Consider the following 17,009-nt stretch of genomic DNA (forward strand, 5'->3'; position numbering starts at 1 on the left):
TTGAATTTATATTTAAGGAAATGATTAATCTTTCTAACCAAATAGCCTAATAATTTTTGAATATTATTATTATTAGGCTATCTGGTTATGAGTATTTATCATTTTCCTAATTTTTATGTAACTATTTATTTAATTTTGAAAACAATTAATGATGATGACATTTATAATTTTTATCATTTATACAAAAAGTTATATGTTAAGCGCTAATAATTTTATTAAATTTTGAAAACAATTAATAATGTCAACATTTGAATCTGGGACTTATAGGTTATCAGGGGAACTCTAAATTACTACATCAACTTATCATTGATTCATCTAATGTAGCGTAATTATGAATTTGGTGATGTAAAAATTATGTTGTTGTTTGTAAAAAAAATTAATATGTTATTGTTGTGGGTAAAAGGTATTTATAGAGAGGATAAGTGAAAAACTGACGTATAGGAAAAAACCTTAAATGTCAAATCAGATTGTTACACTATGAGGAGTGGAGCATTAAGTGAATGCCCTCCTTTACTCCTTGTGGCTTATGGTAATCATTAGGGGCTTTCCCCCCGTTCCTTAGGGATGGAAGATTGCTCTAAGGCATTCCATTTTTTTTTTTATAAATAAATGTTATATATATTATTTATATATATTATATATACAATAAAAGTATAAAATAAAAGTACTTAATAAAAAGTAAAAAAACTAAAAGTAAATAATAAAATAAAACCCTAAAACTAGACGTTATCAAATCCGTATTTGGCGCGAATCTTTCGTTTCATTTGCTCCATAACATTTTTTTCATTCGGTGGGAGATGAGATAAGTCATTAGCCAATAAATTCATATCATTTGTTTTATGTTCTGTTTTCTTAAAGTTCAAGCATCTCCAATGTTATGTCATTTGTAGACTTGCCCTTATGTGACGACCCCGCACGTGATGACCTTTGTTGACCCGCTGAACTAAAACTCGGCACCCCAATTTTCCACAACATCCCACTACAAAGATGCTCTCAAGAAATGTCATTCTTCAAAAAATACAAACTCCGAACTTGTTGACTCGTACTCGTTCATAGCAAGAATAACTATATTAGTGTCATACGAACCAGTTTGATAGTTCGAACCACTCATATTTTTGTAAATTCGGTCAAACTGCTGAACAACAGTTCGAATCTTGACCTCTTACCCTGCAATGACTCGAGACTTCAATAGAGTGGTTTATTTAAATTATTATGATATGTTTCTATAACTTTTAGACCAAAAAAATTCTTTTAATACATATAGAGTAACACTCTGGTGAGAACAGTTTTAAAATAAGAACGATGAGAACACTTATAAAACATCATTTTGATGCATTAAAAGTCTATAAAACTAACATAGTGCATAACTAATTATCATTATTTAAGTGTTTAACAACACATTGGTCTGTCAAAATCAAGAAAATCATGTTTTTTGTTTTGTGCATCCATCTTGGATGCATATTCTTCAAAACGATGCATCCACCAAAAAACGTGATTTTTTCGATTTTGACGGATCAATGTGTTGTTAAACACTTAAATAACGATAATTAGTTATGCACTATGTTAGTTTTATGGACTTTTAATGCATCAAAATGATGTTTTTTCAGTATTCTCACCGTTCTTATTTTAAGTTTGTTCTTATTTGATTGTTCATATATATATATATATATATATATACCACAGTTGGGGTCTTCAGATACATTAACCCAAGTTCGACACAAAGCCATGCCTTCGTCCCTATTCCAAGGCATTTAATTCTGTTTTTTTGTTGGCTTATCGGTTTCTTTCTTCCGATTCTTTTGTCTTGTGGGATTGTTTGACGGTGAAAAAACTCTATGTTCAGGTTGTGTTTCTTCGAAATCATTGTCGTCTGATGATCCGACGTGCATAATTAAAACGGCGTTCTGATGATTCATTTTTGTAAATATGATGTTGTATGAGGGAATGTTTTGTATACTAAATTTGGCAAGGAAAAAACGGTTGCAGTGTATTTTATATAAGAAAAAACAAGAAAGGGTACACAAATTAAGAAACATACTACAAATGTATAGGTATGGCAAACCAATTAAGGAGAAAGTGTAGGCAAAAAGACAAAGTGGAATGTGCAAAGCCTCACATTACAATTGTTACGGGGCACGAAAAATAAGAGAGCGAAACACCCCTGGGATGAAATAGGGGATTTCCAAAAGCGTTCCAGAGCATTCCAATGATTATAACGCCGGTGTAATGTTCCACTCCCCACGGTCTTATACAATTTGAATCTTCAAAATAAGATGTAGGGAAATGATTAATCCTCCTAGCCAAATAGCCTAATAATCCTTTTAACTATGTGATGGTGACATGTGGAAAAATCAAGAGACAAGATTAGGAAATAGAATTAATAGATAACACATGTCACCTTTTTAATATATTAAAAGGATTATTAGGTTATTTGGTTAGGAATATTTATCATTTTCTAAATAAGACAGCTACGGGAGTTAAAAAAGTTGTAAATGAAAAGTTGAAAACTTTCCCGCTATTCCAAATTCCTTCTCTCCTAAAACCCCCAAATCCAAAAATCCCCAAATCCTGAAAACCCTAAATCCAACACTCACTCAAAATCAGCAAAAATGTCATCACCACAAGTTCCAAATCCCGACAACAATTCAAACACAAAATCAGAAGAAAAATTCAACAAAAAACGACAACGCCGAGTGAGCTTCGCCGAAACCACACTTGTTCGCATTTTTAATCGAGATGAATATTCCGGATCGCCGGACAAATCTCCACCCGTTTCACCGCCAAGTGATTCCCCTTTTAACCAACCCAACCGGATGTTCTGGAATGATACCGAGAATGATAACGATAATGATAATGACGAGGAGAATGATCCGGGTTCGGGTTCGGGTCCGCAGAGTCCGTTTTTACGTCTTGTTGGCTCGTCTCCGTCTTCTGGTGGAAGTACTGTTGGTTCTGCTACCTCAAATGATGGTATATATATATATATTATAGTTCAAAATATAAATATTTACTTTCTGTTTGAATGACCCTAAAGGAAATTACACTAGTTAGTATTGTCGGTAGGGCTGCCAGAGAGCCTGCTAAGCTTGGTCTCGGCTCGCGTTGAATCTACATCTAAAAGTAACATTTGATAACAAAAAAATAATTTGCATCTTCAGTCTATGTATATACACTTACATATTGCCCTTATAAGCTTGACCCCGACTCAGGTATATTTGAGCTTAAAATAAAAATTGAAGAGAATGAGCTCAAACTTGAGTTGCTTAGTTAAAGCTCGGCTCTTTATATGCAAGAATATTAGTTAAATGAATGTTGGATGGTATGAAAGTTGTAAGCTTTTGATAAGCAATGAAGTTTCATTTTGATTACGTTGGGACATCAATACAGTGTAAGAACTGCAGTAGGTAACTATCAGAGGGTACCATTAGAATTAGTATTTGGTTTAATTGATATATATATATATATATTTATAGGTTTTAGGTAAAATAAAACAAGTTTTAAAGTAAAACAAATAAAACAATAGATTTCTCTTCACTAAAAATCAACGTGTATCATGGAAATCATCGTGCATCAATTGCTTCGTGAATCTTCGTGCATCAATTTAACCATGATCTAATGGTCAAGATCTTGTCCTATTTGTTTTACTTTAATACTTGTTTTACAATACCTAACCCCTTTATTTATAATAGTATATCACTTAGATTATAAGTAACTTCGTCTATAATTTCATATTTTTGAGCTTTTCATGTTATTGTTGTTATTAGAATACGAGCGACTGTGATAAAATCACTGGTCATTTAATCACTATTAGTAGTTTTTGTTGTTTTGGAATTCAAAAAAGTGGATTAATCACCTTGAATGGCGTCATGATGAAGAACAGTATTTGAACTTAATGGGGGGCAACATAAAAAGCTTAGCTTTGCTTGAAAATCGATATTAGTTGAATGATATTCTCTGCTTCATAAAAGTTGTATTATCCAGTGTAAGTTTTAATACATCTCCAAATCATATTTTATTTGCAGAAGATAATTTTTTTGGTCCTGTATCAACAAGTTTTATCAGACGAGAGTTACTGGACTCTGAAGTTTCAGAAGGGGATCATGATCAGACTATGGATTCAACAGCCTTTTCTATGCATTTTCGTAACCTTGCTAGGGCAGAATCAGAAGTCGAATTGAAAACATCAACAGGAGTTAACCTTTCCTTTGATGAGAAAACCCCATCTCACGATTCGATTCCAACTAATACAGGAACTTTAATGCAAATGACTGTACCTAAGAACCTCAATAATCAACCTTCTGTTTCTTCTACTAAGTTAAGTTCTGGTTCAGAGTCCAATGATATGAGTATTGTTGGAGATTACCGTAACATGTACAATTATGGGAAACTATCTCCTACACTGGATGCACTCTTGGCAGAAGCTAGGAAGGATTCACATGTGATCATCTCTCCTCGTGTTTCTATACTCAAATCACCAAGGAATGCCGAGGCAACACAAGAAAATGTGTCTAACCTCATGGATTTTAGTTTGGATGAAGCTAATCATCTACAAGGAATTATTGCTCATGAGATGGTCAATGAAGTGGCTTCCTATAAGCATAATGAGTTTGGTGCGGTCAATGATGGATCAGAAGTTTCTCCCACTAAGCAGATAGGAGTAGGTATCTCATTTCACGAATCCGATATTGAGATCTCTAAACATGTGTCTCCTAGTTCATCTATTATGGTAAGGACACACAATTAGTGAGATATAAAATGCATTTTTTTTTTCTCTTTTCTGTTTATTTATTTGGCATACTTTCTTTTATAAAGATACATTCCAAAATGACTTGTACAGTGAGGGGTAAACGTGGCTGGATGATGCATCGCTGCCTCATTTTTGTCTCAGATGTTACATGTTCAGCATTATTTACATATGGGTTCTCTCGAATTGCTCCATTATTGTCATGCTTCATTTTCCCTAACTTAAGTATGAACTTGCAATTTAAAATGTTAATTTATGTAAACGGGGTATAGGATCCCAATTGAAGTTTTAATTTTTGAGATCAGAATGGGATTGCACTTCATATTAGCTTAGCGGTTGTCTGGTTGGTTTCTCATGCAATGCTTACTTTTTCAGACTATTTCTGCATTACTAATGTGTTCTGTTTTTTATATTTCTATTTGACGTTTGTAATAGCATATGTGGCAATATCTTAGTAACTTCCTACCTATAAATTGTTTTCACCCTAGAGTGCATAGCTAAGAACAATAGAAATATAAACGTATTCTAGCTAAGAACAATATTTTAGTAACTTCCTACCTGTAATTCGATTTTCTGCCCCCTCAATGTATTCTAGTTTATTTCTAAAGTTTTCTTTCATTCTAGGCTACTCCCAGTGCTAATAACAAGGAGACTATCAAAGATGCATTCCAGATGAAGTCAAGTTTGGACTTCTCAGCTTACAGCCATGGCAATTCCAATCCTAAGTCTAATCCTATTATCGGGATAGAAAATAAATTCCCATCTAAATCTCCACTTATGACTCCTCTTAATAATCATTCAAGTGTTTCTATAAGAGCTGAAAATCCGAAATATGGTTGGAGTGTTCCATTTATGCAGAAAAGCATTTCTAAACTCAATATGCTTGAGGCTTCTCCCTTTTCTGCGGCCTTGAATGCTAAACTTGAAGATTCAACCTTCAAGATGACTCCTTCAAATACTTTGCTAGTAAAAAACTACAAAGCTTCCCTACCCAATTCTCTGAATGGCAAGCGTCAATTATTATCTTCTGATCATATGAAGAGAGGTTTAGCAAGCTCAACAAACATGGATGATATTAGGCGGGGGAAACCAGTTATCCAGAATTTTGTCAAAGTTGCATCGCCGTTGCTGATACCACCTGAAAGCACAGAGTCTGGGGCAAAGTCGCAAACAGATCTGTTGTCATTGGAAGATAAAAACAAATTTGGCTCTTCTGAAAATTTTGATTATTGTCCACAGAAAAAGTTAAAGAGTGGAAATGCATCAGAATTCACAAGCAGTTCTTTGAAAAATGCAAAACAGTTCCCTCAGCATAATGAGCCGGGTCACTTTGAAGGGTCTGGGGAAATTGCTGATAAGGCTGACGCCATGGACATTGAGAGGATAGAAAAATCTACTCTAGTAATGCCCACCGAAGAGGAAATGGTGGATGATAGAGATGTCCATTATTACTCAGAAACGATGGAGAACTCCACAACCCCATTGAAGGCTGAGAGCCTTGAGAAGTTGCAAACTAACTTTGTGGTGACTGACATTGCCTCGGGAGAGACCAAAAGAGCTTCTATGGTTTTGCATGATAGGACAGATGAACAATCTTGTCAAAAGGTCAGTGCACATTATTTTATTTTTGTTTATTTTATCAAGGACTCTCACAGACATTTAAATCTTGAGCAACTTATATGCAACATGCACCCTTGCATTCTATCATTCCATGTGGTATTATATGCCTTAAAATCAACTGCCATACACATATTCTACTTTGTGTACAGTTTGAAAGTGGTTAGTTTGTAATTTATATATTCTGATGACAACCACATGATATATATTATTTTGAGTTTAATTGGACTCTTGTATGTATATGGTGTTCAGAATTTGCACGATGATCTTTGTCAAAGTCCATCAAATAAACATCAGCCCAACACACTGCATGATGGCAACGTTCATATCTTGCTTGAGGAAAATGTACTGTCCTCCAATCTTCATCATTCATTAAATGGAAATGTAGTAAATGAGAGGGCGAGAAAGGCTGAAGACGTCATGGTTGAGACTACTGCTATAACTCAGAGGGGCCCAAATATCTCAAAAGATCATGCAAGTTCTGAACTCTCAAGTGAGAACACAGTACCAATGATCGGACACTCTTGTAAAAATCCAATTGAGGTTTGTTTTATTTGTTTAATACTTGCATCGAATTTTATGCTTGTGTAAGTGAGGAAACCCACCTTCAATAATGGAAGGATGCTTTGGTCTGAGTTAGTCTTTATTTGTGTTTCTACATGCAGATGATTGCAATGCTCTCTAAAGAAACAAAAGAACTTTTACCTCAATCACTTGATAAGCTCAATTTGCATGCAGTATGCCTCTTTATCCTCATATAATCTCTTAATGCTGAGCTATATATTGATCTTTGTTGATAGACAGTTAGTATATCTGTATATGCAGATTGATCGACTGGCAGGCATTATGGATCAACTTCTAAGGTCAAAAACCTATCAGATTCTTTCTGATGAAATTCGATCTCAGGTTATCATTTGATTATCAGATTTGCAACTTAACTTTTACCTGCTCAGACTGAGATTAGATTTTTATACATACAGAAAAGCGTTGATGTCAGTAACTGTATTCCACAAAAAAGGTAACTTCACTGCTGCAGTGTGCTGTTGATTTCCTTGCATGTTCTTAACATTACTAATTTTTCTAACAAAAGGAAATTGCAGAGCTGGAGAATTAAAGCTACTCTTGTGCAAATTAGTACACGAGCAGGCAAAGTTGCAGCTTCTGCATGTGAAGCGAGAGAAGTTACTGGTACTCATATCACTCATGTATCTGGCTTAAATGTCATTTTGCTCCCTTTTTTATTCCATTTAGTGTGTAGAAAAGGAGAAAAATACTTGCGAATGGGTTATTGGAGTCTGAAGTGCTATTAAGGTCAACTTTTCTATCACAAAAATCTCCAGATGTTCATTGCGAGTCCTTGTCAGTCAACAAGAAGGACCTTCAAGAGGTACCTTTTTCACCTTCATCTTACACAGGATATGCTATTACATGTTTGCAAATGTGGCTTTAAAAAGGTAAATTGTCTGCCCCTATATATTTTCGAGCGCCACTAGCATCTTAGAACGACCTGAAATTTTCATGTAAACGCTCACAGTACGCAAAATACACTGGACAACTGAAAGTCGGTATCTTAACTCTTATAGCCCTGCTGAAATTTGCTGAGTTATTCTGATATTTGATTTTTTAAAATTTAAAATTTCAAATACTAGGGAGAAACTGGTACGTAGTTGTGAAGTTTCTGGAAACTGTTATATTTGTATTCTCCAAATTTTGACAGTAGTTAGTTGTTTAGAAACAAAGTGCCTAGCTTAATCGTTCCAAATTTGAGTCAATCTGTATATATTTGTTTCTAAATGTTAGAGTGGTCATCTAGGATGTTAATTTGGAGATTTACTAATATATGAAGAAAAACCCACCCCCAGATTTAAGATTAGATAGCACCAATAGGTATGTGCCACATCAACCCTTTTCCCAACCAAGTGACACATCACCACTTATTCACCCTCAGTAGCCAGCTGCTTTCGGTGCTGCCACCACCCCAAATTGTTGTTGCTGGAATGTTTTTTCTTATTATAAGACACCGCTTCATCCTTCAGGCACTAGTTTTGTTTACTTAAGTTTATAAAGAATCATGCTATAGGGTAGTTTGATGTGCAATACATACTATCTAATCCATTGTGACAGTTTTGCTCTTCTGGCTGAAACGTGTTTTACTTTACATGCTGCTGCATCTTTTTCTTTTTATTTCATGTATTTTGCATTAAGCAAACTTATATATAACTATAAACTGCAAGCTTGTGAAAGAGGAAAAACAAGCTTGGTTTTGCTTACTCTATGTGTGGCCTCTACAGAGTCAACTTGACAATGACAAAGTGATTTCATTGAGAAAGACATTAGATCATATCGATACACGGATTGCAAACTTGACCGAATCTCTTCACAAGTCATGTAAGATGAAAGGAGAACCCAGCGTCAGCGACACTATTGCATATGTTAATGATTATGTTACGAAGCGAGGGCGTTGCCAGATCCTACGCAAAGATATGCAGGTTATAAGTTTACTTAAGTTACTAGTGGCATGATATTATGTTAGGTGATGCTGTTTAATAAATAATTCTTTGTTGATTCCACCTCCCGACTTCCAGCTTTGGACTGTAGACCATCTCGAGAGTATGGATGGTTGCCGCTGTGTTGTTCTCAATTACCTTGACCTAATGACTCAAAGGTTCTTTGTGAAAACTTGTTTTTTTTACCTTTAACTCTTGAATTGCAATTTATTTGTTTAATTTAATTTATGGAATTTACAGGTTAACTGTCAATGCTGGTCTAGCCCCAAGCATTTCCATTTTGCATGAATTAAATAACGTAAAAATCAGCATGGTAAAAGAGTTATACACACACACACACATATATATATATATATCAACAAGATCATATAGTTCTCCTTGTTCATATATGATATACCTGCATAATCTACATTCTTTTCATGTAGCTTTTCAAAGATATGGATGCTTGCACTGCATTTGGATTTGTCTTCAATGGCGGGATAAAACAGAAGCATATCGGTGCTGCAATTCTGGCACAAGAAACTCAAGTGAGTATGCTGATGATGCCAGAATATGGGCATATACATAATAACCAACATATAATCAACAAACAAATTAAAACACTTTCATTATCCAGCTATTACATGAACCAAATCTTTTGAGTCTTTGGGTTCTCATGCTTTATAACAATGATTATTGATTAGCATGAAACTGATACTTTAGCTATCTTTAAGTGTTATGTAGTCTAAGTTATGAACAAGTTTTTCTTGTTTGGCAACAAGCTCAAACATAAGCATTTGGTTTGATTATGTTTCTGCAGGCAACTAGTTCTCTTTTCGGCAATCTGTTAGATGTGTTGGCGGAGATACAACAAGCAAGAATAGATCTAAAAAACCTGATTTCCACAAGATTTTACACACCCATAGGTAATGCATAGTTTCCACATATATGTTCTATCTTCAATGGGAAGCAGATAAAATCAAGAAGTATATAGCTTTTAGAAAAGGTTCAATTGGGTAAAAGTAATCTTTTTCCAATGTTTACAACCTTCTAAATTGTTTTATAAAGTTGGTAATTTGTATTAGCTGTATTAATGTAGTTTTTGTTATCATACTACGCATTAATCATCTGCAAAAAGTTTACTAAAATCTTTACTAGGTTACCTAACCTGACCCATTGAGACCCGTTTTCTAGCCGGTCAGTTATGCCATGTTTAAAGTTACCATTAATCAGCTCTAATTTCCATAAGATTATATATTCGTTGGTCCCGCTTCATTTTTATTTATATTTACTATCTAGTTGTCAGCAATTTTCTCTGTAGACCACATTAGTATTAAATTCCAATTTTGTTAAATTTTCTTTTTGCAGCTAAACAACTTGACCTGGAGCTCTGTTTCTTTGATTTAAGATGCCACAAGAGGGCAACTGTGACTTTGGACGTTTCCTGCTTGGGAAGGTGTATCCCTTTATATATATATATATATAATATTTGTTTGTCAGTAGAGTTGATGCTTAGTATTCATCTGTGTAAAGTATGCTGGTTGAGCCAATTACATTTCTTGCATTATCCATTGTCTGACCATGGCTAGTTAATATTCTACAGGGGTATTTATCCATCAGAAGCTGTTCCGTATCATATTGACATTCCAACTGAGGAGCCACAAAGTTCTTTGTCACTCTCAGCTGGGTTTGCATTAGCGTTTAAAGATATTGAACTGGGATTTTTTAGAATTCAGCGATTATGTACATACATTTCCAGTATAACCAGCCCACAAATCAGGTAGATGTGTATAAACCCAAAACTTGTGTCTCATGTTTAACAATCATTTCGCCATAAGAGATTATTTTCTGTTGAGTAATTCAAGAAAAATCTTTGCTTTTTTCTTGATGAAACATTAGTCCAGCTATGCATTCTCATTTGATTATTTGTGTGAACATGCTTCATGAAATATTAGATCTCTTTGGTAAAAGAATTCAAAATTAGAACATATAATGAACAATAGTACAAGTTTATTATAGGAGTAACATATAAGATAATAGAGGGAAACTGTTTTTGACTTTTGGTCAATGGGGGGTTGGATACTAAATAGTCATACATACCTGTATAGATCTGCCTTGGTACGATAATGAAAAATGCTAAACAAAATCGAAAATATTTTGTTTCATTTATGTGTTTCATTTTCCAAAGTCTTCCCATCTAACAAGTTATAGATATGTACACACTTGATATATCTCATTGACTCATTTTTTGTGGTGAGAATCATCTCCACATATGTTATAGTTGACCACTTGGAAAGGAAAGAACTAAGCCTACTACGTAACAATGTTCTCATTTAATTGCCCTCTATATATACATACATATTATTATTATTATTATATATATATACACACACACATATAGATATATATTCATGTCCAGCATCATGGTAAAATACATGCTTGTGTTAATGCTAATGCTATTACTATATATTCTTCAATCTTCCTTGGCCACTAAGTATACTTCGATAAGCCATGTTGATGAGTGCTCTATGTTATTTCAGTTTAAAAATACCATGTCTTTAAATAAGTCGGTATCCTTTGATCCTCGTGCTTATACGAAGGTCGCTTCATGGTCAAATGATACACGCGATTGTTGTTTATGGGAAGGGGTCGAGTGCAGTAGTAGTTCAGGTCATGTAATCGGGCTCGACTTGAGCAGCAGCTTTCTCTATGGCCCACTTCATCCAAACAGCAGTCTCTTTGACCTCATTTACCTTCGTAGTCTCAACCTTGCAGATAATGATTTCCATTTCTCTCAAATTCCATCTGGAATAGGACATTTATCGCGGTTAGCAAATTTGAACCTGTCTTATTCAGTTTTCAGTGGCCAGGTCCCAAGAGAAATGTCAAATCTGAGTCTATTAGTTTCCTTGGATTTAACAGGATCCGGTCTAAAGCTGCAAGGTCTTGGCTTTAAAAATCTGGTTCAAAACTCCATTGAGACTCTGAAGGAACTCCTCCTTTCAGAGGTCAACATAGATTCTGAAATACCTCTTATCTTGGCCAATTCATCTTCATTGAAATCACTGGTTCTTAGAGATTGTGGGCTTATTGGTAAATTCCCACTAACTATATTCAACCTTCCAACGCTCCAAGTTTTAGACGTGCAAGGTAACAATCACCTTAACGGTTATTTTATCGAGTTTAATGGTAACAGTCAACTTAAGCAACTGATTGTTGCCAATACGAATTTTCAAGGTGATGTACCAGCTTCTATCGGGAACCTTACACATCTGAACTGGTTGAATTTAAGTAACTGTGCTTTCAGCGGGCCTTTTCCGCAATCATTAAGCAACCTGACACAGCTTACAGTTCTAGATCTAAGTAGTAATTTCTTTTCGGGGCGTATCCCCTCTTTGGAAAGCTTATCAAAACTCACTTATTTAAAACTTTCTTTCAGTATTAACGCAAGCAACCAGTGTGACTTGCTTGTTATGTTTCCAAATCTCTCTTATTTGGACCTTGGTGGCAATAATTTAAATTGTGAGATACCATCATTTATTGGGAATCAATCGAAACTTAGAGAACTCCACCTTGGTGCTAATGGCATGATCGGTCAAATACCATCTTCGATCATGAATCTGACACAGCTTACGGTCCTGGATCTTTATCGTAATAAGTTTACCGGTCACCTTCCTTCTTTAGAAAGCCTTCATGACCTCACATATTTGTCTCTCTCCGAAAGTAATTTCGATAGATGGAAGTTGCCAGATTGGTTTGGAAAGCTGAATAAGATTGCTCTTTTGGATCTTCTTGGTGTCAACCTGTATGGTGAGATTCCAACATCTTTTTTTAATATGAGCCAACTTAGGATGTTAGACCTTTCCAACAATCAGTTGACAGGCCAAGTTCCAAGCTCATTGATAAATCTCCAAGATCTCGACACATTATTTTTGAATGATAACAATATTGGTGGCACTTTGGAGGTTGATACTTTCCTTTCTCTCAAGAAACTCAAATATCTCTACATAGGTTGGAACAAAATCACACTTTCCGTCATCAATAACCTCACGAATCACAAGACTCTGCCACAGTTCTTAGTCTTGCGGTTGGAATCCTGTAACTTGAAAGTCTTTCCTGACTTTATACGGTTTCAACATCAGTTGAATCATTTGTATCTTGATAACAATAAAATCGATGGCCTAGTACCGGGGTGGATGTGGAACATTAGCAAGGAAACACTGAGTGAACTTTCGCTCACACAAAATCTTCTAAAGGGTTTTGAGCAGCATTCACCGGTTTCTCCTTGGGTTAGTCTACAGATATTGGATCTAAGTCATAACATGCTACATGGATCGATCCCATTGCCACCTCCAGGCACTAGGAACTTTTTTGTCTCGAACAATCAGTTTACCGGAGAAATTGCACCATCCTTATGCAATGTTCAATCTCTTCAGCTACTTGATTTATCATTTAACAACATTACCGGCTCCATTCCTCCATGCTTAGGAAAATTGAGCAACTCGTTGTCGGTGTTAAATCTTAGAAACAACAATTTACAGGGAACCATTCCCAACACATTTACCAATGAATGCAAGCTTCAGATGATTAGTTTAAGTAAAAACAAGTTGAAGGGTGGTGTACCTAGATCGCTGGAAAGTTGTGACTCACTCGAGCTCCTAGATCTTGGAAATAACTATTTGGAGGACGTATTTCCGTTTTGGCTGGGTGCAATTTCAGGGCTGCAGGTTCTCGTTCTTAGGTCCAACAAGTTCCATGGTGTTGTAAGGGCTTCAAGCAAGACCGGCTATAGCTTCACAAAGTTACGGATCATTGATCTATCATACAATTCGTTTTCTGGCAATTTGCCACAACAATACTTCCAAGAATGGTCAGCAATGAAAGAGACACAAGCAACTGCAGGTTATATGGAAACAGAAATTTCTACTGTTGAGGTGTCAAACAACGAGCAGGTCGTTTATACCTGGGGTGGGAATTATTCATACTCAATGATTATGATTAACAAGGGTGTAAGTTTGGAGTATGAGAAGATACCAATCTTTGTAGCAATTGATCTCTCGAGTAACAAGTTTGAAGGGAACATCTCAGAGTCCATCAAAGACCTTATCGGTTTGCGATTTCTTAACCTTTCAAATAATCAACTTTCTGGAGCCATCCCACCGTTCATTGGAAAGCTGACAAATCTTGAGTCGTTGGATTTATCTATCAACAAGCTATCTGGAATGATACCTCAAGAGTTGGTACAACTGAATTTCCTTCAGGTCTTTGATGTCTCTTACAACAACCTCAGTGGACGTATACCGCAAGGTCCACAGTTCAATACCTTTGAAAGCAATTCGTATGTTGGGAATTTAGCATTATGTGGATACCCTTTATCCAGGAAATGTGTAACGTTAGAAGTATCGGATCCTTCAACAGTTCCAGTTGATGAAGGTACCGAGCCTGACTTCCCAAGCGGAGTTGATTGGGTTGTCATACTTGTTGGGGTTGGAACTGGCCTAGTGATCGGGCTGGTTTTTGGTAACCATCTAACAGTACGAGGTTACAAGTGGTTCCTTGCGAGGTTACAAGTGTAGAGTATAAATGTTTGGAGTTAGCAATTGAGCTCCAAGAAAGAAAAGAGTTGATAGCGGAGTTGTTAAAACCGGCCAAAATGACCGAGGGATACCAAGTCCATTTTGCACTTTGGACACACACCCTTTGTTATCCATCGCAAATAGTGGAAGCTTTTATTATTTATTTAGATTTTTCTTTTACTTTATAATATATATATATATATCGAAAATATATCTTTTACCTCTCCTCCCTGTCTCCATTCTAATTGATTCGCTTCTTCCTTCGCGCAAGCCTTTGCTTCGCCCCTTGTTGTGTTGCATTTTCTGCTCCTCCGCTTCAGTCTGCCTTCTTCGGATAGCCGGGGTCCGACGTTGATTTCCGATTTCAATGTCAGCTCCAGGTTTTGGGCGGCCCATCTGGTTAGTTCAGCTATCACTGCTGGAAGCCCCCTGATATATATATATATATATATGGGAAAGATAAAATGAGTCCACCTAAAATAGTCCATGTAACTTACACACGTGTAAGTTAACTCCGACCACCACCATGATCATCTCCGACTGTTAGAAAGAAGGAAAAATTTGAGGATCAGAATTAGTTTCATCATTTCCATCAATAAAGACTGGCTTGGGCGTTACTCCAAGATAAAGACGCAGAAGATTGAATTTGATATGTTTTCCATATTTAGCTCAAAATTTCTCTTATAAATTGTAACCGGTTGTATCAACCAAAGATCATCAATAACAATTATTTTTCAATCTCAATTGTTATCATGGTATCAGAGCCAAGAATCCGGACACAATTCCGGCTACAAATTCCGACCAAGGAAAAAAAAAGAGAAAAAAAAAAACCCCTAAATCTGTTCGACTACAGTTTACCCTTTAGATCTTCGATTTAAACTACACCTCCACCACCATTAGCTTAGAAATCAAATTCTGAAAAACTCTTTAAAATTTTGTTGCCGCCGGAGGTCAGACGCGCTCTCACGCGCCACCTAAAAGTTTGTCGGTAATTTACAAATTCCGGCCGTTTTATTCTTTTTCTGGCGCGTCAAGACACACCGCCACCACCGTTGTGATCCCTGACGAATTCCGGCCAAAACCCCCCAATATAAAGAGAGCCGCAACTAATGTATTTGTTTTCTTCAATCTCTAATATTAGCAGCTAATCAAGACAAACAATAAAAAAGAAATTCATCTTGATTCCTTGTAATGCTAGCCGCTGAATTCAAAGCCACAAAGAATTGTTTAGTGTCATTCACAAGTATAGCCAATAACAATTATTATTAAGAAACCACTTGTTCCTTTGATTTGTGAGATTTTTGTCGGCCGGAAATCAAGAGAAATAAGAGGGAGAGTTTTTCCGATCGGGTGAGGAAAATGGAATGAGTTAAGGCGGCTGGTGGAGAGAAAAAAGGGGATGACTTTTTTTTGTGTGGACCGTACCTTTCCACCAAAGAATCCTCAAAGTTCTTATTTATTAAGTTCTCAAAATGATTTTAATTCACATAGTGGGCCTAATTCTTAGACTGGGCTTAGCCGTTTTCATTGTAGTCCAACACCAAAACATTTAAATGGGCAAGCTCTTAGTGTCCATAAAAGTTGTGAACAATTGAAATTTCTCCAAATATCGAAAGAGGGGATCGGCTTGGAATAAAAAAAAAGACGGGTTCAAATCTCTGAGCCCGCAAGAAAAGCAAACGCTCCAACTTGAGAGGGAGTGTTAGAAAAGTAAGAAATATGCTTGTATTTTTTTTTAGGGGGAGATATAGGTATATAAAGAAGTAAAGCCGAAGGCGGTAGCACAGATCAAAGTTGCCATGTCTAAAGACGGTAGCTTAACAATCAAACCCAAGGCTACCATGTCCGAAGACGGTATCTCACTAAATAAACTGTGAGACTACTATGACTGAAGGCGGTAGCTCAAACCAAATATACCATGTCCGAAGGCGGTATCTCACTAAATAAACTGTGAGACTACCATGTCTGAAGGCGGTAGCTCAAACCAAATATACCATGTCCGAAGGCGGTATCTCACTAAATAAACTATGAGACTACCGTGTCTGAAGGCGGTAGCTCCAAACCGAAATCTACCATGTCTGAAGAAAGCGGTAGATCAAACCAAAAATACCATGTCTGAAGAAGGCGGTAGTCCAAACCAAAAGCTACCATGTCTGAAGACGGCAACTCAAATCAAAGTTACCTTGTCTGAAGAAGGCGATAGCTCAAGCCAAACTCAAAACTAATCCAAGTTGAATATTGGAAATCCCATTATTCAACTTGAGGGGGAGTGTTAGAAAGAAAGAAATATTTGAGGATCAGAATTAGTTTCATCATTTCCATCAATAAAGACTGGCTTGGGCGTTACTCCAAGATAAAGATGCTGAAGATTGAATTTGATATGTTTTCCATATTTAGCTCAAAATTTCTCTTATAAATTGTAACCGGTTGTATCAACCAAAGATCATCAATAACAATTATTTTTCAATCTCAATTGTTATCACCGACCACCACCATGATTTTTCGGCCACCGCGTCGCCGGAAAATCATGTGTAAGTTAACTTACACATGTATAAGTTACACATGTGTAAGTAACTTACACATGAT

The 17,009-nt window shown here is 36.0% G+C and overlaps 2 protein-coding genes across 2 annotated transcripts; both read left to right on the forward strand.

Moving 5' to 3' along the window:
- The first annotated feature begins 2,560 nt into the window (after positions 1–2,560).
- LOC122591026 lies at positions 2,561–10,747 on the forward strand. The gene is made up of 16 exons (XM_043763214.1): positions 2,561–2,970; positions 4,023–4,726; positions 5,369–6,349; positions 6,614–6,904; positions 7,027–7,098; positions 7,187–7,267; positions 7,342–7,379; positions 7,462–7,549; positions 7,620–7,748; positions 8,653–8,850; positions 8,947–9,026; positions 9,109–9,181; positions 9,294–9,395; positions 9,668–9,773; positions 10,216–10,303; positions 10,451–10,747. Exons 1-16 carry the CDS (start codon positions 2,610–2,612, stop codon positions 10,629–10,631), a joined length of 3,573 nt encoding a protein of 1,190 aa, XP_043619149.1. The 5' UTR covers positions 2,561–2,609; the 3' UTR covers positions 10,632–10,747.
- Positions 10,748–12,377: 1,630 nt separating this feature from the next.
- On the forward strand, positions 12,378–14,586 carry LOC122591027 (receptor-like protein 7). Its single transcript, XM_043763215.1, has one exon. It carries the CDS (start codon positions 12,435–12,437, stop codon positions 14,421–14,423), a length of 1,989 nt encoding a protein of 662 aa, XP_043619150.1. The 5' UTR covers positions 12,378–12,434; the 3' UTR covers positions 14,424–14,586.
- The last annotated feature ends 2,423 nt before the right edge of the window (positions 14,587–17,009 follow it).

The sequence above is a fragment of the Erigeron canadensis genome, chromosome 3, assembly GCF_010389155.1.
Source record: "Erigeron canadensis isolate Cc75 chromosome 3, C_canadensis_v1, whole genome shotgun sequence".
NCBI classification, from domain to species: Eukaryota; Viridiplantae; Streptophyta; class Magnoliopsida; order Asterales; family Asteraceae; genus Erigeron; species Erigeron canadensis.